This window comes from Papio anubis, chromosome 2, assembly GCF_008728515.1.
Source record: "Papio anubis isolate 15944 chromosome 2, Panubis1.0, whole genome shotgun sequence".
Taxonomy (NCBI): Eukaryota; Metazoa; Chordata; class Mammalia; order Primates; family Cercopithecidae; genus Papio; species Papio anubis.
The window spans coordinates 107,585,451-107,611,813 of record NC_044977.1 but is presented as its reverse complement, the minus strand read 5'-3'; the positions used below and the strand labels follow the sequence as shown (position 1 = coordinate 107,611,813).

Genomic DNA, 26,363 nt, shown 5'->3' with positions numbered 1-26,363 from the left:
TAATCTCTCTCCTTGAGTAGAAGCCCGCATCTCTCGATATTGTCTGGTTACCTGCAGGAAGTATTCTGAAGTTCAAAGAGGACATTCATGTGCACTCTGGCTTCCAGTTGGCCATCTGAGTAAGTGATCGCAATTAACTGAAGAGCGGCAGGGAAACACTTCCTGGAATTCTCACCTACAGACAAGTACAAACTGGGGCGGGGCCCATTACCTTCACCTACGCTCCGGGAGGGTGGCGGTCTGGCGGGCTGGGCCGGGTTCGGGCCGTGACGCCGAGAGGTGCGGGGCGCGCGGCTAGGAGCCTAGCGCCCCCGCCCGGGCCGGCCCCCATTCCGCCCGCATCCAGCCCGCATCCCGCCGGGGAAGCGAGCCCAGTCCAGCGCTGCCCGTCCAGTCTTCGCCCAAGATTTAAAGCCCGCAAGTTTTGTTCTTGAGACCAGCGACTTTCGCTCCGATGCAGGAAGGAAAGCCGACCTCAGATTTGGACATTTAAAGAGCTGGGCTTGGACTTGGTGAGTTTCGCTCTAAACTGCCCTTGAAATGAAGCTGGACTTGGAGGTAAAGTCACTGGGAAGCTGGCCTGGGGCGGGGTTTCCCCCTCCTCTCGTATTTTAGAAACGGATCGCGGCAGTGCAGCTCTAGTTTGCTGTAAGTTTCCTTCCTTTGTTACTGAGGCCCCCAGAGCTCCAGGCATAAGTGGTGTGACCAGAAACCTTTTAACAAGACCCGCTTGAGAGCCTGCCTTAGAGCTCCCGCTCGGAAACGAAAAGACCACCCTAATCCGCTGCGCGGCAGAACCAGTGTCCTGTGTGGGAGGAACCGCGGCGTGCCCTGGGCTCAGGACCCGCGAGGCCAACACAGTCCGCCTCTTGGCGGAGCGCCCCGGGCCGGTGGTTCCGCGCGGAGTTAGTCTGTGGTCAGTTACGTGGTGAAAACACTGCTGTGCCGCGGCCGCATCTTTCCGCGGGCCGAGGCTTCTCTGGGTGGGAATGTTGACTTCCCTTCCGGATCGCTAAATGGGGAAAGTTCTGGCCGCTCAGCGGGATACGTCTCCAGGCCCCGGATGGTTCGTTCTCCGTGCCGCGGCCCCGAGCTGGGCTCCCTGGGTCTCCCGCGCGGGCTCCCTGGGTCTCCCGCGCGGGCTCCCGGCACTGGGACTGCGGGCCGCCCCCTCCGCCCCGCCCCCGCCCGGCGCGCCTTCTCGGCCGAGCGGTTCGCGGTCTCCGGCGCGGGAGGCTCCGAGTCTGCCCACTCCGGACCGAGCGAGGTCTCCGGAGGGGAAGAGTGGCTAGGAGGTGAGGACACGCTGGTCCTCGCCCGGCGCGTGGCGCCAAGACTTCAGGTGGGAACGCGCGCTCGGGCCGGGGGCGCGCGGCTGGCGTGGACACGGGCTCGGGGCCCGCCGCCCTGGCCCAGACTGCGCACCGCCCAGCGCCGGGAAGCCGGGAAGTCGGGGAGGCCTCTCCCACCGCGGGCCCCGGCAGCCCGCCCTCCGAAAGCGCGGCGGGGAAGGAGGCTCGCCCCCTCCCCGGAGCGCCTTTGTTCCCTCCGGCCTGCCCGCGCGGGTGGCCAGCGGCTGGGACCCAGGCCCGGCCGCCGCCCAGGTGCGGCAGGTAGGCTCGGGGGCCGGGCAGCTCCGGTTGGGGTGGCTTCCCGGGGCCGGCGCGGTCCCATTCCCTGAGGAGCTCCGTCTCCTCGGTGGCGGGACCGGCCTGGGCGCGGAAGCGGCGAGGCGAACGCCGCGCCCACCAATTCAGTTGCCGGCCGGGGGCCCCAGGCTTGCGGCCACCCGCCTCCGGCGGGAGGGCTGAATTCGAGTCGACAGCCCGCGTCGGGCTGGAAAGAGGAAACCGCCAGCCTGGGAACGCTTTCGGCGAGTTACTGGCAGGGGGAAATGGGGACAGGGAAGTGGGCAGGCGGGGAGACTGGAGCCGTAGATCTTTCTGGCGGGGAGGTCGTGGCCGCTGTTTCCTTTGACTCTGCCTAATTTCATTTTGAATCCTGATGTGACAGAGGCAATTGCTTGCTTGGATACCATATAGGTAAAAGTAACAGTTTTCAACTCGGCTCTTGACTACACCCTGTACATTCTTGGTCAGTGTGGGTTTTCTTAGGTTACGGATCTTGTTAAAGGGACACTGATGTGGAAACCGCACAGTGGCTGGTGGTGGCCTGAGGCTCATATTTATGGTAATTATCTGATGAAAGTACATCCATCAGAATTGGATTTGTTCCTCTGTGCCTTTATTTTGGGAAACCTTGCCTGGTCCCTGTGGGGGATGGGAGAGGAATGTGAAAAGCTGAAGTTGACCCAGAAAAGGAAGATTGAAGGTAGTCGTATTAAGTGGTGGCACTGAAATGATCCCAACCTGAACTTTCTGAAAGGGTGATTAGTGATCAGCAGCTGATGTTATAACTTTCTCAGAAATTTATGGTAGATTTTCTATCTGGTCACAAGTGAGGAGGTGAAAGCTGCTTTCTCGGGCCAACTCTTTGCTTTTAAAGCAAGCTAAATGCAGTACCCGAAATGTTTTCCATTCAGTACTTAACCTGCTTGTCCTTCTCTCTCTTCCTTCTCCTCCTGCACACGCTCTGAGCATTGACTGAGCACTCTCTGAGGAGGCGGCTGACTCAGGCTGACCCTTCCCTGCCCTGCAAGGCTCCCTGTGGCACCTTAAGGTAGAACCAGTGTTATCACAGGAAAGGCCCAAGCCAAAGCTCAGAGCAGCTGTTCCTGAGAAAGTGGGAGATGAGGATGAGTAGGAGGTAGAGATGCTTATAACTGCTCTGCCCAGAGAAAACTCAGAAGGTGCAGAAGAATTTTCAAAATAAAGTACAGGCCTCATCAAGTAGAAAATGAAATACTGTATTTCATTAAAGTGGAGATCAGTTTTCTCTTTTAATAAAAGACATTCAAATGGTGAGATTGTAAAAAACAAACAAAAAAAAACCTTTCTAATTCTCAGAAATAGAACAGCTTGAATAATAACTCATGGGTTTTGAAATGGGTCATCTTTTAAAATGGGTCACTTTGGCTAGAATCATTGCACTTGGTGACTTTCACATTGTAAAGGGTCAAGTTCTTTCTGAGGCCCAATTGCACTAGAATCTGCATTTCAGAACACAGGTGTCAGGAAGAAACGGGGAGAAATTCAAAAGGAAATGGTCTCTTCTCAGAATAACAAAATGTACCCTATTTGGGGGGATTTTATATATGCTGAAGTAAATAGGTCTCAGCTTTGCATTTTTATAATACATTATGCCTTTTCTGAAATATTTCCATAGCCATTATTTTAATTCATTGTTAGAATAACCTTGTAAGGAGAGGAATTCATTATGTCTGTGTTCCAGAAACTGAGGCACAGTAAATTATTACAAGAGCTCTACCCTTTGATATGGAATCTCTGTGAGCAAAGATGTAGCCAGAACAGTGTAAATCTAGAATTAAATACTTTCCTTACAGTATGCAATATCTAACTAATATGTATCAGTTTACATATATATAGGGGATGTAAGAATCTTTATATTTAAAGGATAAGAAACTTGATCAGGTGAGATACGAGATTTGAATTAAAAAGCGATTTTTTTAAAAAAACATTTTAATTCTACAAATTCAGATGCTGGCTTTGATATGTAACTTACTCAGATTTCTCTTCCATAGAAGGTTTTAACACTAGAAGCCAGTTCTCCACAAAAGAGAATGTTCTACCAAGCGTGTAGGCAACAAAGCCCAAAAGTTCAAGTTCAAAAGCCTAAGATCCACCTAATATTTCAGATTTGACTCTTTTGCTCCTTTCCTATAACTTTCTATAACTTTTTCATAGTGCTCTAAGCAAAATAAGTTCAAGGATGGACTCACCTCAGGTTTCCTTCTCTTACTTTAGAGGACCGTATAATCTTATACCTGTGTCATCCTAATTGAAATGTATTTTAAGTGCTTGTGGGAACCATGTTATTTCCTGTCAAGAATAATGGAAGACCATTATTCTATTAATGGAATAATGGGGAACATGAGAAGGACCATATTCAGTCAATTAGGGGCGATACTTCTGCCTCACAGTATTTGCGATGTGTTAAATGGCCCTTAGCCATCAGATCAGTATTTTAAAAAACTCCTACCTAATTAATGTTTTTTGATAAGAAGCATATTATGAGTATAGCTTAGTACTCTAAAAAGAAAAAAACCTGAAAAAAAAAAAAATCAGCCATCCATGAACTAACCCTGGTAAAGCTACACGAACAGATTCTAGAGAAAGGAAATTTGCACAGATGGAACATCTAATCTGGACTGACATTGTCAATAAGTTATCTCAAATGATCCTCAGAAAACACTGTCTGGTACATGGTTTAGACACAAGTCGAGCTCACGTGACCAGTAAATGGAGAGGCACAGTATACATCTACTTTTGTTTGCATTTAAACACTCTTGGCTTTTTTACTCTCTTTCACCTCCATCAGGTCCAGATTCCAGCTTGCACTGGAATATTTACTGACCCTTTGATAGAAGATCTACACCTGAAACATCTCTGAAGTCTTTTGAGCATCCTGTCCATGGCCTACTACACAGTATAAGTTAATATTTGTTGAATTAGTTAAATATAGGTATTAACCTACTTTCAGGGCTGCCTGCTGTAATGCCTAGAATAGGGCAGGCACTTAATAAATGGTAGTTAACTTAGACTAAACATTGATCCACCAAGACAGAAACATGTTACACATACCTCTTGTTTTATACCATCTTCTACTTTTTGTACCTCTGTGTTATAAACCCTCTATCAAGTGCTGTTTCTAAAGACAATGTCCAGAATGGGACACAGGAACTGCCACTGGACAACAGGCAGACACTGGGTTATATTGTCACCCTGTTTCTGAATCCTGGTTTTTCTTATGATTCAACCATGGCTAACCTTTCTGATCTCCTTTTTTCCGTCTTTTCCCTTTACCCTAACTTCTAGCCAAACTAAGTGATTTGACATTTCCCCATTCAAGCCACAACTTTTTCTCTTACGTGCTTAAAAAAATTCCTGCGTAGTCTCTCTTGGAATGTCTTATTCCCTGCTCCCTCCACTTCACCTTTTTTTTTGTTTTAGACAGAGTCTCGCTCTGTCGCCAGGCTGGAGTGCAATGGAGCCATCTCGGCTCACCGCAACCTCCGCCTCCTGGGTTCAAGCGATTCTCCTGCCTCAGCCTCCCGAGTAGCTGAGATTACAGGCATGCTTCACCACACCCAGCTAATTTTTGTGGTTTTAGTAGAGACAAAAATTAACACGGTTTCACCATGTTAGCCAGGATAGTCTCCATCTCCTGACCTCCTAATACGCCCACCTCAGCCTCCCAAAGTGCTGGGATTACAGGCGTGAACCCCCACACCCAGCCCACTTCACCCTTTTAAGCCAGCTGAAATGCTCCCTGCCGTATTCCTCCCTTCACCTTTCTTTCTCCCATCCAAGTACTAACCAGGCCCAGCCCTGCTTAGCTTCTGAGATCAGCCAGGATCAGGCGCATTCAGGGTGGTATGGCTGTAGACTTCTTCTCTTTCTGAGCTGTCTTCCTCCTTTCCTCCGCAAACCCACATTTGAATTCTGTTCTAGCTCCTGCTCATTTGCCACCTCTCCCACAAAGCCTTCCCCAATTTCCATCTTCTCCCTGCTTCCCTCATCTCAGAGGAAAGCTCTTCATCCACAGAGCACCTGGTCTGGGGTCCATAGTTTGTTGTCCCTCGGTATCCTTGGGGAATTAGTCCCAGGACACCCCCCCATATCCATGCATGCTCAAGTCCCTTATATAAAATGGTATATCATTTGTATATAACCTATGCAATATTCCCATGTACTTTTTTTTTTTCTTTTTATGCTTTTAGAGATGGGGTCTCACTCTGTTGCCCAGGCTGGAGTGCAGAGGCATGTAGCCTTGAGCTCCTGAGCTCAAATGATCCTCCTGCCTCAGCCTCCCAAGTAGTTGGGATTATAAGTGTGAGCTACCACACCTGGCCCATGTACTTTAAATAATCTCTAGATTACTTATAATACCTAATGCAATGTAAATGCTATGTAAACAATTGTTACACAGTATCGTTTAGTGCATAATGACAAGAAAAACATGTCTGTCAGTACAGACACAACCATACAGTTTTTTTAAGAATGTTTTTGATCTGTAGTTGGTTGAATCTGAGGATGCGGAACCCATAAATGTACAGGGCCAACTGCATATGGGTTTCTAATAACAGATTCGTGGATGAAGGCTACCCAACACAATGCAACATTTCAAATGTATCTTAGTTTTTCTGGGACAAAGCCAGCCTAACAAATCTCAAGAATGTTTGAAAAATTCTAGCTTGAGTGAACGTTGTTCTTCTGGTGACTCAAATAAAGCAGTCATTGTGTCTGAGGAGTCCTAGTGGGGTGGCAGGGCTGGGGTTGGGAGTAGTGGCTATTTGTAGCATGTTTTATGTCACATTAAAGGGATGGGTATGCATTTTAGGCAATAATTCTTACTCTTACTGATAGGTGAACTTGTATTTTTTATTCATCTACCTTATGATGGATAACTGGTTTACATCTCTTCATCAGGTTTACTTCTTATGTGTCATTTTATGAGCTGACTTCGAATATATCTTCACATTTTCCGTGCCTTTACACATGAAAACGGTTTTGATACAGCTTTTTCATTAGAGAATGACAGCTTTTCCAGGCCATGGTGTCTGTGTCTGACTCCTTGCCTTTCATTTTACCCAATACTTGCTTAAAACATCCTCCCTGACTCTGGTACTTTTTTTGCCTCCTCTCCTTCCTTCCTCCCCACCTCTTTTTCTCCCCCTCCTGCGACTTTGGATCTCCGTCCTTGGAGTCCCTGAATCTTTTTTGTGGATGAAAGACTACACTCAAAGGACACAGACTGATGAGGTCAGTTCTGCCTACTGTCTCGTACTACTGAGACCAAGAAGAAGGAGGGAAAACTGAAATGGAAGGTTTGAAAAAGAGTATGTTAGTAAAAGAAGTAAGAACAGTGCTAACAAAATGCAGCAAAACAGAAATGACTTCAAACTTCTGGCAGTGAAGCAAATTCTCATCCCTCTGGGGTTGCTTCTCCTGACCCTGCCCACCTGCTCCCCTGCCCTCCCCTCCTGATGAGAACTGCAGGAAAACCTGTGCCCATGCCAGGGAGAAAGGGCAGGTGAGGAACACAGGGATGGGGCTGGGACTGACAAGCTGCTCTAAGCTGCCACAGGGTCTGGAGTTTGTTGACGTTACATGGTTAACTCGGTATCTCGGTGCCTCAGTATCTTTTGCAACATGGGGAGGGAGATCCTTTCTTCCTCAAAGGCTGTTGTCAGGCTTCAAGAGCTACCATATTTGTAAGGCATTTGGAACAGGGCCTGGTGTACAGTAGACATACCCATTATACACCAAATTAAAGTATAAAACAATACTGATTCTTACTAAGGATTAGTATTGTTTTATGATACTTAATTATATACACTAAGGGTTAGTCTTGTTTTTTGATACTTTAGGTTGGTATACATACATATACTAAGAATGCAGGCATGTCCATGGAAGTCAGCAATATTCAGCCCCCAGCAGGTCCCAGTCAGCAGGACAGGGATTAGGGGAGTCAGGTGAGGCAGGGCTGTGTAAGTGCAGGGTTGGAGCCTGTCTTGGTTGCTAGACTGGGTAAAAGGAGAAGTTTGTTTCTTAAGTAGGCAAGAAAGAAACTGACAAGAGTTATATTTAAAAGAGCAAGCACCCCTGTCAACCCAAACAACTGTGTTGCAAGAAGGAGCACAGAGGGCCAAGCTCAGAAAAGCAAGTGTTTGACCTCTCTGAGACCTCCTTTATATGTCAGCTTTTTAAAATTTGTTTCAAATTTTGCATAATCAAACTGGTTACTGGGAATTATTGATTTCATATAACGTCCCTAAAATATAAGAATAATCTATAATCACATGCCACAAGTCCCGTTAATAAAGACTTAGGGTCTGTCTTTACCCATTTGTTCATTTGAAATTTCCCTGTCTTTACTTCCCCCATAACCAGCAAACAAATCTACACCCATGTTTAACTTATAAAGAAAGATATAGCTTAATTAACATAGGTGGAGATCTTGTACCTGGATTCATATTGAAGGTTTTATTATCCAGCTTTCCCCTCTGTCCCAGAGCCATGATTGCTAAAGTGGAATTTAAAGTCTCTTTGGACTAACACTGAATCAAGAACTAACTCTATAAATGTATTCTCTGCAGAAGGATAAGAATTCCAAATGGCTTCTAATTTTTGCCCATGGCTTGAAATAAAGTTTCATATAGCTGAAGTCCCAGCACAAAAACACTCGAAGACAGCCATTAGGTAGAATTTTTTTCTTTTTTAGAGGTCTTATATTGGAAATATAACAGTTACAAAGATATCTAATGTTTCACCTTAAAATGTGAGTTATAAATTCAGATTTCACATTGCCTCCTTCCTTCTTGAGCAAATAGGCTAGGCAATTAGTACCAAATAGTAACTAGTTATATTTCTTAACACCAATTATTGTAACTAATTTATTAAGAAGAAATCTATGCAGATCAAATTATAGCTTTTCCAGGAAGTGCGGGGCTTTTTATTCCTGATCGCTCTCAACGAGGTAATTTGGCTTCTGAAGATTGGTCCTAGCTATACTTAATAGGAAACAGATGACAAGAAGAAGCCAGGAAAAAAAACTTGGAATGTAGAACAAAATGCAGCATAAAGATGGTACAGAAGATTTTATCTTTCTTTCCTTTCGTTATGTCTGGACAGGAACTAAAAACTCTCCCACATGGGACTTAATTATTAAGTAATAAAAGTTTAAATGTAAAAGATATAAAGGCATGAGAATATAAAGGAATTTTTAAAAAACCTGCGACTCACTGGAGGAGCCTCATCTAGTCCTGCTTTATAAGCATGTCACTTTGAAAGGGATCATTATATTTTCATGACTCATGGGGATATTCCAAATATTAAGTTGATTTTTAAAATGAAAATTATCAGTTCAGTCTTGTTTTCTATATAGGTTTCACTACAATATTTTATTTCCCCAGCAAGGAAAAAAACAGAACTAGAACAGAATGATTAAATTTCTTAGTTTTCTTCTAATCCGTTAGTATTTCCATCAAATTATACTGCCTTCTTATATAGAATTTCTGGGTTTGTTCTTGTTTTGGCAACAATTGAAGTAAGAGAGGATGATTTTATGGTAGAGGTTTGAATCGATTCTAGATTGGTGTTTTCCGGCTATGTAGAACACAATCTATTCATGGTTCAGACAACCATTTTAGGAGGTTTTCATGTCCAGCATTAAAAAAAATAGGAATAGAAGTGGGCATTCATATATATATATATATATATGTAAATATATGAATATTAAGTAATAAAAGTGTAAAATATATAAAGGAATGAGGAATGTATATATATTATATATATACACACACACCCCAAATTAAAGTATAAAACAATACGAATTCTTACTAAGGATTAGTTCTTACTAAGGATTAGTATTCTTACTAAGGATTAGTATTGTTTTTTGATACTTTAGGTTGGTATACATACATATACTAAGAATGCAGGCATGTCCATGGAAGTCAGCAATATTCAGCCCCCAGCAGGTCCCAGTCAGCAGGACAGGGATTAGGGGAGTCAGGTGAAGCAGGGCTGTGTAAGTACAGGGTTGGAGCCTGTCTTGGTTTACAGTTTTGACATTTTGTTCATTGTGGATTTTTTGCAGTAACTTTGATTTTTAAAAAATACCGCATCAAAGTATTATACTGACTACTGAGTTATTATACTGACTACTTAAATTGTACACCTAAAGTAAGTGGCTCCCTTGTCTCCCTCTAGTCCTGGCCCCGATCAGTATGGTTTACAGAGGGAATGGTGAGTGTTGGGGAACTAGGGAGCCTGTGAGGATGCGGCCCACAAGGGGAGGAGGAGCTGATGGTGTGTCTGATGTCTCCTCCTTTCTCTAGGAAGCAGACAGGAGGTGAAGTCTTCGGAGTGAGGGGACAGAGCCTGGGAGGGGGAGATTTAGCATGGCCGCTGAAGAGACCAGGAAAGGGAGAAGGTCTGGGACAAGTACAAGAACAGTCACACGGCACTGAAAACTTTGCCCAAAGCTAGATAGTGCCATTTGTGGTGACGCTGCCTGCCTGGTAAGTTCCGTTTCCCCCGCATCCCTGGAGGTGTCGTAGGAACAGGAAGATGGGAGGGTGGCGCTGGGGTCTGGGGTTGTTGGGGTGGGAGGGCAAAGGTGTCCGATGATGATTCTGCATCTGAGACAGGGGAGGTGCGTGAGGAAGAAAGGTCAGGAGACTGCTGGGCGTGGTGGGGTGGCAGAAGGTTCTGGATGAATATTTAGAAGTTGCAGCTAGGAGTGAGCATACTATAGAATGAGTATCCTGGAATTTGAAGTCTCAGAAGAAATGCAGTTCTTAGTGAAGCCATGTAAACAACTTCCTGGCTGCTAAGCTGTCTTGAGTGTTGGGAGGCAACATGAACAAAATGGTCTACACATCATAAGGTTTCCTTAGACTTGAGTGTGTTGTATGTCTCCTAAGTAAAATGCAGAAATACAGTTCACTGTTGCTTCTCTTCCTGGAAATTGCCCTCCCCAACCTCAAACCAGCCCCCAAGTGGGGCAGGGTCCATCTTTAGACCCTCCCGTAGCACCCAGCACAACCCTAACTACATGGTCAGTGTCTCTCTTCCCCACTTAGAGCTCCAAGACCAGGGCCTTGTTTGTCCTGCTTACCCACTCTACCCATTTGTTAACCCCATCTTAATTTTTTGATGAACGAGACCTTTTTTCATTGACTCCTCCTTTTTCTCCTTCTCTGGAGTTTATTTTTCCTTCAGGCCCATTGCTCTCTCTCCACCTAGAGAGCTTATCCACATTCATGAAATTAGTCATCTTCATGCTGAGAGTACCCACCTGGATCTCCCCAGTCTTGTCTAGCTTGTCTTAGATTATTACCCTCTGGACATCTGTACCTTATTGTCTCTCCATCACCCTTGAACTCAACGCGAGTCTAAAATCAAATGCAATCCCCTTCACTCCTAACTCAGGAAACAGTTTTCCCTCCCTTGTCGGTAATGCTTGAAATTAGCTCTCACTTCTCCTCTTCCTCCTTTACTCCCCATCCCAGGTCATTCATCAGGTCCTGCTAGGTCTTTTTCTTGAAAGGGCCTTCTTTATGCCTTCCTTTCCTCCCCACTTCCACTACCCTTGACTAGGCCTTCCTCACCTCATCCGGCATCAGTAGGAGCCCCTGAGAAACCAGCGTCCTGATCTTCAGGCATTCTGCATTTCACCCTGCACCACCATTGCCAGTTTAATCCCTCTTGCTCAAACTTAATAAATACTGAGCAAGGGAGTTACCATGACAAACAAAACCTGAAATTTCTATGACTTCCTGCTGCTGTCTGTACCCTCTAAGACTCCTCTACCTGATTTTTAAGGTTCTCCGTAAGTAGGTTCCCACCTCTCTGCTTTCAAATCAATGGCTCTTTCTCAAATATCTGCCATATGCAGTTCTTGTCTGAAACAAAGGTTGCTCCTACTCCTGCAGCCACCTAAATCCTAGTCATCCTCAGACCCTCCTAAAATCCTGACTAATCCAACCCCCACTGATTTCTCTACTAGTCCCAGAGACTTTCCTCTTGCGCCTGGGGTTGGTATCATGCAGATTAGTGCTGACACACTGTACCTTACCAGGATTTGTCCATTGTTGTCTGTGGGAACTATGCTTTCATGTGGGAACTATGAGTCTTGTCACAAATAGACTGTAAATGCTTTGAGATTGGAGACTGTAAAATACTTATTCATGGTCTCCCACTGTGACTGGTATAAGAACTCGCAGAGTAAATACTCATATACTTATAGGATTAATTGAAACACTGGAGACTGAGGTTGTTTAACTTGTACTTAAAAGTGTGGACCTCCCCATCTTGATTAAAACTTCAAAATGGATAGCAGGTTTTACATATTATCTCAGCATCACAAAAGTAGACTCCACAAAGAAATGAGTTGATAGCAGGGGTAAGGTTTAAAAAAATCAGGGATTATTGCAGGGAAACTTGTAACCTTTGGGTGTGCTAACTAGTTTCTTCCCAAAAAGTGTAAAGAGCTCTCTTGTGAAAGAATATTCCTATGAGTAACTGAGGGGTACGGCTCCCAGACTGAAAAGTATTTGAGGTCTGTCACCTCTTTTCTGATGTTCCTACTTCTATTCTTTATTCTTCTGACTACCTCTATTAGGAAAGATAATACTAAGAATACCTGTCCCTTCTTCTCAGTCCAAATAGAAGCAAACCCAGGTTGTATTTGAGATATCTGCATATTTTCTTCCAAGCAATTCTTTGTCCTCTTCTCTCCCATGCTTTTCTATTTCCTATTTTCAGCAGGCTCTGAAGTCATCTATAATTTTTACTGCCCCTCAGTGACATTACATGGATATTCATCCCCGATTTGCAGATTAAAGCACTGAATCAGAGTGAGGTGAGGGTTGCCCAAGGTTACACAATAAATCTGGCCCCAAACAGGGGTAACCCTTGAGTTTCTAGCCTGTTGATTGGCCACTGACCCGTGCTGCAGGCACACAAAGGAAGCTGCACCCACAGCAGTCTGTTGTGGATGGTTGCTGAGCTTCGCATTCGGCATTGGGCTTGCTTTGTTTCCTGCCAGGCCCAGCATTTTCTTCTACCAGATCGGCAGGCTTTGTGGGCGTCTTCCTAGGGCCCTCCCCTGCACTCTGAATAGGAAAGCTGGAAGCTGTGCTTTAGAGAAGCTTTAAGACGCTGTAAGAAACCAGAAGAGTGAGTGCCAGTTGTATGTGCGTGGTCTCCATCCGCAAAGCCGGAGCTGGGCGCAACAGTGTTGACTTGTAATTGATGAATTTAGATCGGGGGCAGGCCGGGGGAGGGCAGTGCTTTTGATTTAGGCTGGGAAAGGCCTCCTAGTGACTATGTTCAATTTGGAGGAATTCAGATGTTCTTTTGTGATACAAGTGAAGCTGTGTAATACAAATGAGGAGTTTTACCTTCCCTAAATCTTCCCCTTATCATTCCCGTATTATCAGTGAGATCTGGTTATGATTTATGTAAATGGTGGCTAAAAAATTCAAACGACTGAGGGGGAGAATTCTCATTTTGGAACTTCACATGCTGTGCTGAATAAGTAGCGTGGGATGTTGGCTTTGTGACAGGTCTTTTGTCATTTTTCAGAAAGCATTTTGACTTGTTAATGTCAATTTGGAACAGTTGAAAAAATTCAGGAAAATAAGGTAAATACATACATATTGAGGGTGGGGACAAAATGAATGTTCTGAACCAGCTGCCAGCTTACAGTAGCCATATAAGCAGCAGCAGCAACGCACCAACCTGGTGAGTAATAGGCCTGATTCACTGGAGAGATAGTAGCGCCTTTAATGAGTCAGATGGATGCACACTGGGTGTGGGAGGAGTAGAAAGTCTAGCAAGAAGCTCAGACTTGCAAACAACTCTAGGACATGCAAAGCAAGCTGGCATTGGAGCTTGCTGGACACAGCTGCTCAGGAATAGGCAGCTGGTTTTCCCTTTGATCCCTGAGATTCCAAAGGTTACTTTCCTCTTTGTTCCCTTCCCAGGGTCAATTAGAGTAGAAACTGCAGATGCTTTTCAGTTGAGAATTTTCCTAGATTTCTTAAAAATGTGTATGCTGGCTTAAAATCTGCCATCAAGAATTCCATTACCTTACTTTAAGCCTCCAGTTCCTTCAAGATGTATTGTGGAGGAGACCAGAGGGCCCTTGCTTTGAGGCTTCAGAGGATGGTCATTATCTGGGTGAGCACTGTGGATAAAGACTGCGAGAGCAGCTGAAAGAAAGTGGGCCCCTGAATGAAAGTGATTTTGCAAAGTTTAGGCAGATGCCACCATCAGAAACTGATATTTTCTGATGTCTTTCTCACCTTCCTTTAGAGCATTCAGTCCAGAAATGACCAGCCTATCCAAGGAGGAAATTACTGATATTGATCTGTTCCTTAGAGCAGTGTTTCAGCATTTTTTTTTTTTTTTTTTTTTGAGACGGAATCTCATTCTGTTACCCAGGCTGGAGTGCAGTGGCATGATCTCAGCTCATTGTAACCTCCACCTTCCTGGTTCAAGCGATTCTCCTGCCTCAGCCTCCTTAGTAGCTGGAATTACAGGTGTGCACCACCACACCCAGCTAATTTTTGTATTTTTGATAGAGATGGGGTTTCACCATGTTGCCAAGCTGGTCTCAAACTCCTGACCTCAAGTGATCCTCCTGCCTCGGCCTCCCAGAGTGCTGGGATTACAGGCATGAGCCACCACGCCCGGCCTTCAGCCTTTGTGATGGTAAAGCACGGTAACACATTTCTCATTACACCCCTGGACGCACACACACATAGAACCCAAAAGTTTCACAAAATGATTCTTGCTCTTACTACTTTCAGTACACTCTGCATTAAAAAAAAAAAAAGAGAATGCTGGCTGTGGCTTCCTAAGTGGTACGTGCAGTTTTCACATCAGTGCCCTTAGCAATAAAATGTGCCCTATACTGATTATCTCTGGACAAAGTCTGATTGGGGCTTGGCTCTAATCTCTAGTCCTCACTGGACATTTTACATACCTGGCCTTTGCCTCTACCCTGATGTGGAGTGATCATGGGGGTGGGAAATACAGCTGGATCCGAAAGCTCTGAAGTGGGGATGGAGGTGTCACAGCTGAGGCTAGGCCCATTCTGCAGGGCACTCAGTGTGTGCAGTTGGTTTTCTATCAGGGGTCAACTGGCAGGGGGACTTGAGGACAGATCTCTGGGCACGAAGCAGGGCCTTTGCCTGGGGCTTGCTATGTGGCTCAGCCTACACAGCTCTCTCCCTGTCAGTCCTGTCCAAAGCCCAGGAAACTAATGTACCACCCCTGAGGAAGACAGCCTACCTCTCCATCCAAGGAAGTGTTTTACCTGTGGTAAGCACTGGGGACAGAATCCTTGAGAAAGGAGGGTGCTATGTCCCAGTGGTGGAAGAAAAGAGAGGACCTGGGGTAAGCAGCCATGGCATGGACCTCATCCGAGGTGGCACCTGGCTAGGCGTCCTGACCCCCAATCTTTCCCCAGTAACCATCACTTTGAGTAAACAGTGGCTCCACCCCCAGCATGGTTCTTTGCACCAACATTTGGGGAATGCTTACCAGGGGTCACACACTGACCTGGATGCTGAGTGTAGGGTGTCTACAACATCGTGCCTAAAACGTCTCTGTATGGGGTATAAGAAGGTACTGGTGCAATACAGATGAGATGAGAAGCATCTTTCAGGGAATGGGTTGATCCCAATTCAGGCTTCCCAGAGAAGGATGTCTATAGACTTGATATTAGCAAGGGAGGTAGGGTAGCCAGGCCACAGGACTGCTGGTGTAAAGACCAGGGCATATGAAATGGCAAGTGTGATTGTGCTTTCAGCCAGTAATTTGGTATTGTCAAATGATGTGACCAAATAGCTGGAGAGGCAGATCCTAAAGGGTCCTGTGAGCCAGGCTAGACTTCATCTTGTCTAACTAGTGGAGAGGCTCTGAAGGAGATAAAAAAGCTCAGTTCGTCTCGTGATTAAATCCAAGTTTTACAAAGGTCACTCTGACTGTAAGTGGAAGGTGGGTTGGCCAGGGGATCATCTAGTCTGGGTGAGAGGGGATAACATGAAGGGGTGAAGAGAGATTTTGAAGTGATTCACAGGATTAAACATTTAAATAACGGAAGTGGAGGAGATGGGGCGGGGGGTGTTCCAGATTTCAGGCACAGAAGAAAGAAGTGCAGTAAGCACAAATAAAGAGAAATAGGAACAGCAGGTTTTAGGGGAGAAGATAACAGAATGGGTTAGAAATGACACTTGAGGCCGGGCGTGGTGGCTCACGCCTGTAATCCCAGCACTTTGGGAGGCTCAGATGGGTAGATCACAAGGTCAGGAGATCGAGAACATCCTGGCTAACACAGTGAAACCCCGTCTCTACTAAAAATACAAAAAATTAGCCTGGCATGGTGGCGGGTGCCTGTAGTACCAGCTACTCGCTACTCGGGAGGCTGAGGCAGGAGAATGGCGTGAACCCAGGAGGCGGAGCACTCCAGCCTGGGAGACAGTGAGACTCCGTCTCAAAAAAATAAAAAGAAATGACACTTGAGTACCCTAGTGTGCTAGGTAATGATCTGTCTTCTGTCTGCTTCCCTTCATTTATCATGTATATTCCCATTTAATTTGCACAAAGACTTTGAGTTAAACGGTCTTACCCCAATTTGTCAAATTTCTGTGTTAGATGCATGATATGGTACAAGAAACCATAAGTGGCTGAGGCAGCATTGGTGTTCAAATTGCCTGACTACAAAGACAGTGCTTGTTGGCTACATTCTGTTGCTTCCCAGTTTAGAACATGTTACATTGATGCGCCTGTTGCATTTCCAAATAAAAAAGTGCAGAAAGAAGGTGGCTGTATAAATCTGGGGCTCACAAACTAATTTTGATTATTGAGAGTTTGCTTTCAAGGAGCAAATTGTGGCTCCTTGATTATGAACCTTAATTAAAAAAAACAATAATAATAAGTCTTATTCCTGCCTTGTCTGGGGCAAGCCTTAATGGATTTTTACTGCTGTGAATTTTCTTTTCATTGAAGATTTTGCCTTCATCTATGTATCTACTTTCCTCCTGACCATATTCAAGGCAGTTTATTCATGAATATACCCATTTGTGAAATTTGAACTTAAGTATACAAGATTATAGCTGTTTGGGAAGCTTTTTTAAATTTTTTTAAGAGTAGGAGTAGAAAAAGGTCTCTGTATTCTGAATGGGAAGACAGTGTAAAGCAATTTTTTCCCTTTTCCTGTCCTCCTTTAAAAAAAAAAAATAAACAGCCATGTGCCTCTGCCAAATACTAACTGCCTCATCACCTTTTGTCCAGATCGGGCAGCTTACATTTGGTTTTAAGAAATTAGGAAGATGTGTCTTTCTGGCACCTCAGTAACCCACGTGATTGTGATTCTTTTCTCTTCTTGACTCTGGTAGGTGGCATGGAATGTTCACATGGGAGAGCCACATGAGGCCGCCCACCACGCTTCCTGAAGGATGCCCGGGTGGAAGAATTTTGACGTGCCAGTGTCCTCGTTCTACAGGGTGTTCCATTCTTTCACAATCTCAGAAAAATGGGATTAAAAGAAACTATTTTGTGAAATAAGAAAACTGTTTTCCATTTTTAATGACCAACATGTATTAAGATGGACACCTACTCTACGAAATACGAAGTTCTATGGTCCCGAAGAAGCCAGTGCCTATCCTAAATAAAAACAGACTTGAGTGGATATGAGAATGTTGATTAGTGGCAGAAGAGTCAAAAAATGGCAGTTTATTCAGTTATTTGCAACTTGTTTTATAGGGAGCCTCATGTTTTTTTGGGAACCGATCGATAATCACATTGTGAGCCATATGAAGTCATATTCTTACAGATACCTCATAAATAGCTATGACTTTGTGAACGATACCCTGTCTCTTAAGCACACCTCAGCGGGGCCTCGCTACCAGTACTTGATTAACCACAAGGAAAAGTGTCAAGCTCAAGACGTCCTCCTTTTACTGTTTGTAAAAACCGCTCCTGAAAACTACGATCGACGTTCCGCAATTAGAAAGACGTGGGGCAATGAGAATTATGTTTGGTCTCAGCTGAATGCCAACATCAAAACTCTGTTTGCCTTAGGAACTCCTAGTCCACTGGAGGGAGAAGAACTACAAAGAAAACTGGTTTGGGAAGATCAAATGTACAATGATGTAATTCAGCAAGACTTTGTTGATTCTTTCTACAATCTTACTCTGAAATTACTTATGCAGTTCAGTTGGGCAAATACCTATTGTCCACATGCCAAATTTCTTATGACTGCTGATGATGACATATTTATTCACATGCCAAATCTGATTGAATACCTTCAAAGTTTAGAACAAATTGGTGTTCAAGACTTTTGGATTGGTCGTGTCCATCGTGGTGCCCCTCCCATTAGACATAAAAGCAGCAAATACTATGTGTCCTATGAAATGTACCAGTGGCCGGCTTACCCTGACTATACAGCTGGAGCTGCCTATGTAATCTCGGGTGATGTAGCTGCCAAAGTCTATGAGGCGTCACAGACACTTAATTCTAGTCTTTACATAGACGATGTGTTCATGGGCCTCTGTGCCAATAAAATAGGGATAGTACCACAGTACCATGTGTTTTTTTCTGGAGAGGGTAAAACTCCTTATCATCCCTGCATCTACGAAAAAATGATGACATCTCATGGACATTTACAAGATCTCCAGGACCTTTGGAAGAATGCTACAGATCCTAAAGTAAAAACCATTTCAAAAGGTTTTTTTGGTCAAATATACTGCAGATTAATGAAGATAATTCTCCTTTGTAAAATTAGCTATGTGGACACATATCCTTGTAGGGCTGCGTTTATCTAATAGTACTTGAATGTTGTATGTTTTCACTGTCAGTGAGTCAAACCTGGATGAAAAAAAACCTTTAAATGTTTGTCTATATCCTAAGTAAAATGAGCATGAAAGACAAATATTTTGAAAGCCTAGTCCATCAGAATGTTTCTTTGATTCCAGAAGCTGTTTAATATCACTTATCTATTTCATTGCCTAAATTCATTTCAAAGAATTCGTATTTAGAAAAGGTTTATATTATTAGTGAAAACAAAACTAAAGGGAAGTTCAAGTTCTCATGTAATGCCACATATATACTTGAGGCGTAGAGACGTTATTAAGAAGTCTTGATGTTAGAATAATTGCTTTTGGAAAATACCAAATGAACGTATAGTACAACATTTCAAGGAAATGAATATATTGTTAGACCAGGTAAACAAGTTTATTTTTGTTAAACAGCACTTGGTGGAGGTGGTAGGGGCAGGGAAAGGTCAGCATAGGAGAGAAAGTACATGAATCTGGTAAAAGAAAGTCTCTTGTTCTTACGAGGAGATGTAGAAAAATGTGTACAATGTTATTATAAACAGACAAATCACTTCTTACCACATCCATGTAGCTATTGGTGATAGAGTCATTAAAATACCTTTTTTTTTTTGGTATCTTTTTTCAAAGTTAATGAGAACTTTGAGAAAAGTGAGTAATGCTGCCCTAATACTTTGTATGTTTTTAATGGATTTTTTTTAAGTATTAGAAAATGACACATAACATGGGCAGTTGGTTGCTCATAGGGTCCTTCTGTAGGGAGAAACCATTGTTAATTCAAATAAGCTGATTTTAATGAAGTTTTCAACTGGTTTTTAAATATTCAATATTGATCTGTGTTTAAGGTTGTTATTTGAATGTAGTTTACATAGAGGAATATAATAATGGAGAGACTTCAAATGGAAAGAGAGAACATTACAAGCCAAATTTATCCATAATTTTATAAAATGAAATCTTAGTGTCTAAATCATTGTACTGATTACTAAAATTAACCCACTCCTCCCCAACGAGGTCTTATAAACCACAGCACTTTGTTCCAAGTTCAGAGTTTTAAATTGAGAGCATTAAACATCAAAGTTATAATATCTAAAACAATTTATTTTTCATCAAATAGCTGTCAGAGGTAATCTTTATTTTCTAAATAATTCAAACTTGAAAACAGTAAAAAAGTGATGGAAAAGTTGCCAGTTTGGGGTTTAAACCATTTTTAAAGCTGCATGTTCCTTGTAATCAGAGAGATGTGTCTGAGATCTAATAAAGTAAGTTACATTTATTTTACAAAGCAGGATAAAAATGTGGCTATAATACACTACCTCCCTTCACTACAGAAAGAATTAGGTGGTGTCTACTGCTAGGGAGATTATATGAAGGCCAAAATAATGACTTCAGCAACAGTGGCTGAACTCACTCTAAGACCTTTGACAGCAGAGGCACCTGTTAGGGAAAATAAGATGTCTCATATAATAAGGTAATGTCTAAAAACATGCAAAACAAAACTAAAAAAGATTTATCAGTATACACAACTGGATGATGATACTTAACAATTTTTAGCAGGTAGCTTTTTAATGTTTACAGAAATTTTAATTTTTTTCTATTTTGAAATTTGAGGCTTGTTTACATTGCTTAGATAATTTAGTATTTTTAACTAATGTCAAAACTACAATGTCAAACATTCTAGGTTGTAGTTACTTTCAGAGTAGATGCAGGGTTTTAGATCATCACAGTTTAAGTTTTCTGACCAATTTTAAAAAACGTAGAGAACAAAAGCATATTTGACCAAGCAACAGGCTTATAATTAATTTTTATTAGTTGATTCTTTAATGATATATTGCCTTTTGGCCATATATACCCTGTGTATCTATACTTGGAAGTGTTTAAAGTTGCCATTGGTTGAAAACATCAGTGTCTCTGGCCATCAAAGTGATCTTGTTTACAGCAGTGCTTTTGTGAAACTATTATTTATTTGCTGAAAGAACTCTTCTGAACCGTGTCCTTTTTATTTTTGCTTAGAATAGAATGGAGCAGGTTTAAATTTCAAGGAAATATGAAGGCACTTCCTTTTTTTTCTAAGAAGGAAGTTGCTAGATGATTCCCTCATCACACTTAAAGTACTGAGAAGAGTATTTGTAAATAAAAGGGTTCCAACCTTTTAAAAAAGAAGGAAAAAACTTTTTGGTGCTCCAAATGCAGGGCTATCTTTTTTAAAAATGTCAACAAAGGGAAAATAAACTATCAGCTTGGATGGTCACTTGAATAGAAGATGGTTATACACAGTGTTATTGTTAAAATTTTTTTACCTTTTGGTTGGTTTGCATCTTTTTTCCATATTGTTAATTTTATACCAAAATGTTAAATATTTGTATTATTTGAATTTTGCTCTTGTATGACAAAATAATTAGTGGGTTTTAAAAAAAAAATCTATGATTTCCAATAAACAACTGAAAAATTATCAGGAGATGTGTATTTAAACTTTTTCATGAACATTGCTTATATAATCATTCATTCTGTTTTAATGTCCTACATGGTCTTAGCCTTATTCCTATAGGATGATCATGTTCTCTGCATTATAGGGCCACCTAAGATGCTACTGTTTGTCAAATGACTCATGCTGGAATGTCTGGATGGGGAGATGTTCTTTCCTAATGTAGTCACGTGCCACAAAATGACGTTTCGGTTAACAATGGACCATATATATGACAACAGTCCCATGAAATTGTAATGGAGCTGCCCTACACAGGTGTACCATTTTTTATCTTTTATTTCAGATTTTTACTGTACCTTTTGTACATTTAGATACATTTAGATACATAAATACTTTCCATTGTCTTACAGTTGCCTGCAGTATTCAGTAACATGCTGTACAGGTTTGTAGCCCAGGGGCAATAGGCTCTACCATATAGCTAGGTGTCTAGTAGGCTATTCCATCTAGGTTCTCGTATGTATACCCTGGGATGTTTGCATGTCCATGTGGTCACCTAAAGATACATTTCTTGGCTGGGCGCAGTGGTTCACGCCTGTAATCCCAGCACTTTGGGAGGCCGAGGCAGGGGACCACCTGAGGTCAGGAGTTTGAGACCAGCCTGGCCAACATGGTGAAACCCTGTCTCTATTAAAAATACAAAAATTAGCCGAGTGTGGTGGCACACACCAGTAATCCCAGCTACTCGGGAGGCTCAGGCAGGAGAATTGCATGAACCTGGGAGAGGGAGGTTGCAGTGAGCCGAGATTGTGCTACTGCACTCCAACCTGGACGACAGAGCAAGACTGTCTCAAAAAAAAAAAAAGCATTTCTCAGAATTTATCCTCATTGTTAAGCAATGCATGACTATAATCTGTTGAGAGAGGGAAGAAATCACCTCTAGTTACAGTGCCTTAAGATACCATTTGCAAAAGTTACGTTTTCCTTTTCTTTGATACTGTTAGCTGTCTGAAATACAGTCAATTTTAACCCTAATGTCTTAATATCAGGAATGCCCTTACACCTACTTCGGAGTGTTTGGTGCTTCGATATATTTGCATGTAGTGTGCTCTCATCTGTTTTTTTACCAGATTCCTGCTCAGTTCTTCACATAGCATATTGTGTAACTCAATCTATATTTAAAACTTGTAAGCATCTGAATTATTTGGTTATGGTAGAACTTTTTACTTGCAAGGCATGGTAGGAGTGTTTGTAGTTGGTACTAAAATGTGATGACTTGGAAGAATTAATTAATGACCTATATTTGGGGACTTTAATTGGATGCTATAGCTGCAACGAGAATAGAACCAGAGAACTCTTGATATGCAAGGTTATTCATTCTGCGATAATAATGGGAGGAATATTCGATGTCTCTTTGAGCCCATTTTCCTTCCAATCACTTCTACATTCTGCAGTGACACAGTCCTTAATAATAGCTTTCATTACAATATTCCTTTACTCCAGACCTCAAAGACTCCTTACTGCCTCCAGCATCAAATCTAAACTCTTTTACCTGGTTTTCAAGGCCCTCTGTAATCTTCTCCTCCTTCAAGATAAAAAGCTTGGTTTTTATCACTGCCACTATTATCTATCATAATGTCATTCGTGACCATACCTTGCTTAAGTTGGTTTCCCTTGCCAAGAACACCGCTTTTTCTATACCTGTTGAAATTTCGGAAACCCAGTTCTACCTTCTCTCTTCCCTTAAGCATCTCTTCCTTCCCTCCTCCCCAAATTTATACTTAGTCACATATATTATTGTACTACCTACTAATCATTCCATGCGTGTTTTTACTAGCTATAAGTTCTGAAGGCAACCATGCCTTGCACAGTGTCCACTTAGGATTCTGAATAATAAATCATCTCCCAAAAATCTGAAAGCTTTCTATATACCAAGCAAATTTGTATTAGTTATGCAGCAAAACTCAAATCTATAGAATCAAAAAGGAATAAGGAAATACAGATTAAACAGTTGCAGCAAAGACTGGTGATCTTAAGGTATTTATTCAAAGCTGGTGGTAGAACAAAAACAGTCTTACAGATTCTACCTCTTGATTAACTCAGTGGCTAATTTTGCCTTTTCTCGAAGTTCTTTTGCAAGAACGTAAAGATATTTTTGTTTCATTAGTTAAGTGCTGTAACTTTATTCCTTTGTGTTTCTCATAAGAAGTATGATTTGGCAGTCTGTCATAAGTTTTTTGGTTTTTTTCTTCCTCTTTGAGACAGGGTCTTGCTCTGTCACCCAGGCTGCAGCGCAGCGGTGTGATCACAGTTTAGCTTACTGCAGACTTAGCCTCCTGGGCTCAAGTAATCTTCTCACCTTAGTCTCCTGAGTAGCTGAGACTACAGGTGCACCCCACCACACCCCGTAAGTGTTTTAACTTTTTGTGGAGATGGGGTCTCACTATGTTGCTCAGGCTGGTCTCGAGCTCTTGGGCCCGAGCAATCCCCCTACCTCAGCCTCCCAAAGTGTTGGAAAGTGTTGGGATTACAGACACGAGCCACCACACCTGGCCTGTTATAAGTTAATACAATAATTCATCAACTAACTTAAAGAACACTAAGACTCTTATAAAAGTAGGTATGAGTTTTAGTAAAAGTATTAAAAGATAAACTGTCACTTAAGGAAAACTAGAGAACATATCAATGCCAAATGGTGTTTTTCAGAGGTGATACCATTCAACACTCACATGTTGAATTGGGCCATTTGTTATAACTCCAGGACACATGTCAATCAGTAAAAGCCCACATGTTTCTCTGAATACACCGTAAGCGAAAGAATATAAAGTAGTCTAGTTAACATTATGTTTAATCAAGGAGCATGTTCCTAAAGATGGTTGTTCATTCATTCTACAGACATTTTTCAGAGGCCTGCTAAGAGTCAAGCATTATGATAGACACCATGGATAAAAGCAGCTTACAACTCAAACAGTGTGGGTATAAATAATGTGACTAGCACTAGAACAGGTGTCATGATGGGGATTCTGAGTATAAATATTTTTTAAAAAATAAATTTTCCTGTATATTTTTGGCTTTTACCTCCTTAATTTAGGCTTTCTGAATGGCACAGCATTTCTGAGGATGCAAACACCTTTCTACAGAGCAAAAACAGCATTTGTATAAATTGCGTCTTTGGGGAGCCAAGAGACTTTAAATGTGTTTAAACCAATAATTCAGTCAATATCAACATTAGCTTACATGTAATATTCTCTTAATAGCCCAATTTTTTAAAACACCGTATTCTTAGAAGTTTGGTTTCTAAGATGTCACTTTAAGCTCTTTTGCTTGTTGCTTTTGTGGGATTCACAAGGTTTGTTCTCAGGTACATAAATGAAGGTTAGTATAGAGGATAAATATTATGATTCTCATCTGGGAAAGACAGGTGCTGAGATGTAAAAGAGAGGATCCTCGCCACCCGTGCCCCCACCCCGCACCCACGGATCTGCAGTCTTACCTGCGGGGAGAAAGGTCTCCGAGCCTGGCCTGCTGCTCCAGCTCAGGGTTCCCCCTTTCATGACGGCTTGCAAAGATTTCTTCATTCTGAAGTGAAAGAAATTTTGTTAAGATTTGATATTGTGGGGACCTCCTAACCTATATTTTTCTCTCTCCCAATTTCTGTGTTTGATTTTGGTTTTGATTCCCTCGATAAGCAAAATAACCAGTTTCTCATGCCGCTCTTCCTTGGGTTTTCCCCAGCCGCTCTGTGGATCCATTATGGTTTTGCCCTTTTTGGCTTCCTTTAGGCACACTAAAAACTCATTCCCAAAAGCAGGTATCGGCCGGGCATGGTGGCGGGCGCCTGTAATCCTAGCTACTTGGGAGGCTGAGGCAGGAGAATTGCTTGAACCTGGGAGGTGGAGGTTGCAGTGAGCTGAGATGGCGCCACTGCACTCCAGCCTCAGCAACAGAGCGAGACGCCATATCAAAAAAAGAAAAAAACAAAAAACAAAAAACAGGTGTCCTTTCCCCTTAATCATGAAGGGCTATTCACACTGTACTCATAAGTGATTCATAAGAGGACAGTAAAGCGATCATTGCATTCAGCATCTCCTTTTTTTTTTTTTCTCGTAAGAAATCAAAGTCTGGAAAAGTTGCACTCGTCCTAAGACCAGAAAGTGCTGGAGGCAGAGATGAGGTAAGCCCAGTGTAGGCTTTCACAGAGGTGTGATAACAAGTCTAACTAAAGACGTGCCTGGGGTACTAGTTTTGCCAATTCAGCTCTAAAACAATATGGCAATCTTATATTCCAAGTGTGTGTGTGTGTGTGTGTGTGTGTGTGTGTATATATGTGTGTGTGTGTATATATGTGTGTGTATATATATGTGTGTGTGTATATATATATACACATGTTTTCCTTTTAAAATAGGATGCCAGTCCTATAAGAATCTAAATTTTAGTTCCCTCTATTATATATATCTGACCAGGGACCAGATAATATTTTTCATGTGTCAATATATAAAAGTTGGCCGGGTGCAGTGGCTCATGCCTGTAATCCCAGCACTTTAGAAGGTGGAGGTCAGTGGATCATTTGAGGTCAGGGGTTCAAGACCAGCCTAGCCAACATGGTGAAACCCTGTCTCTATTAAAAATACAAAAATTAGCCAGGCATGGTGGCAGGCACTGGTAATCCAGCTATTTGGGAGGCTGAGGCAGGAGAATCACTTGAGCCTGGGAGGCGGAGGTTGCGATGAGCCGAGATTGTACCACTGCACTCCAGTCTGGGCAACAGAGTGAGACCTTGTCTCAAAAGAAAAAAATATATATATATATATATATCATATATATATATCAGTCCCAGGATTCAAATTTGAACCAGTTCCAGGATTCAAATTCAATCTAATTATTTTCACCACACTACCAAAAAGTCTTTCTTCACATTTTCTATATAAAGTTGAACTAATTAATATAGCAATGAATGTTACATTGTATCCTTTTGCAGTTTCTCATCTATGACATTACTATGCCCAAACTCCCTACTGAACTTTGAACTCAGTCTTAGTCATCTTTGGATCACCAGCGTGTAATACAGGCCCTTCATAAAGAGTGACCATTATTACTAACAAAATTTCCTCTCACTGTGAAACCTGCTCCCAATTGTAAAATGAATTGTGCTCTTTCGAACTCTGTTGATCTATTGTATGTGGGGTGGATTGTAGAGTCTTATTTCATAATAACCTAATGATGGAAAAATAACAATGATTCAGGTGTAGGTAATGGACCTTGTCATCTTTTACATTGAATGATGACATCTCCCTAATTTATAGATTTTGTCATGCATGAGATGCCCTCAGGAGCTTGCAGGAATGCCTTGGCACGTTGCTCTTGCTGACATGTGTCAGACGGTTGGTGTAGGGGTAGAGGGAGTCTCCTCTGCCAAGCAAGTCTAATGGAATATAACACTGGTGCCATTGAGGA

The 26,363-nt window shown here is 42.4% G+C and overlaps 2 protein-coding genes across 4 annotated transcripts in view; one reads left to right on the top strand and one right to left on the bottom strand.

Annotated features, from left to right (window-relative positions):
• The window catches only part of MCF2L2 (MCF.2 cell line derived transforming sequence-like 2), a 253,043-nt gene that overhangs the window by 70,220 nt on the left and 156,460 nt on the right, over positions 1 to 26,363 (bottom strand). For both annotated transcript variants that reach the window (XM_003894766.5, XM_021934624.2), the window contains one exon: positions 24,403 to 24,488. In XM_003894766.5, the coding sequence (XP_003894815.3) occupies positions 24,403 to 24,488 (86 nt within the window). The remainder of the gene's footprint in view (positions 1 to 24,402; positions 24,489 to 26,363) is intronic.
• Positions 256 to 20,942, top strand: B3GNT5 (UDP-GlcNAc:betaGal beta-1,3-N-acetylglucosaminyltransferase 5). Of its 2 annotated transcripts, none has more exons than XM_017955655.3 (2): positions 256 to 512; positions 17,054 to 20,942. In XM_017955655.3, exon 2 carries the CDS (start codon positions 17,348 to 17,350, stop codon positions 18,479 to 18,481), a length of 1,134 nt encoding a protein of 377 aa, XP_017811144.1. In that variant the 5' UTR covers positions 256 to 512; positions 17,054 to 17,347; the 3' UTR covers positions 18,482 to 20,942. The 2 variants fall into 2 exon arrangements, with proteins under 2 accessions (XP_017811144.1, XP_003894819.1); XM_003894770.5 differs by having other exon boundaries at positions 256 to 1,342.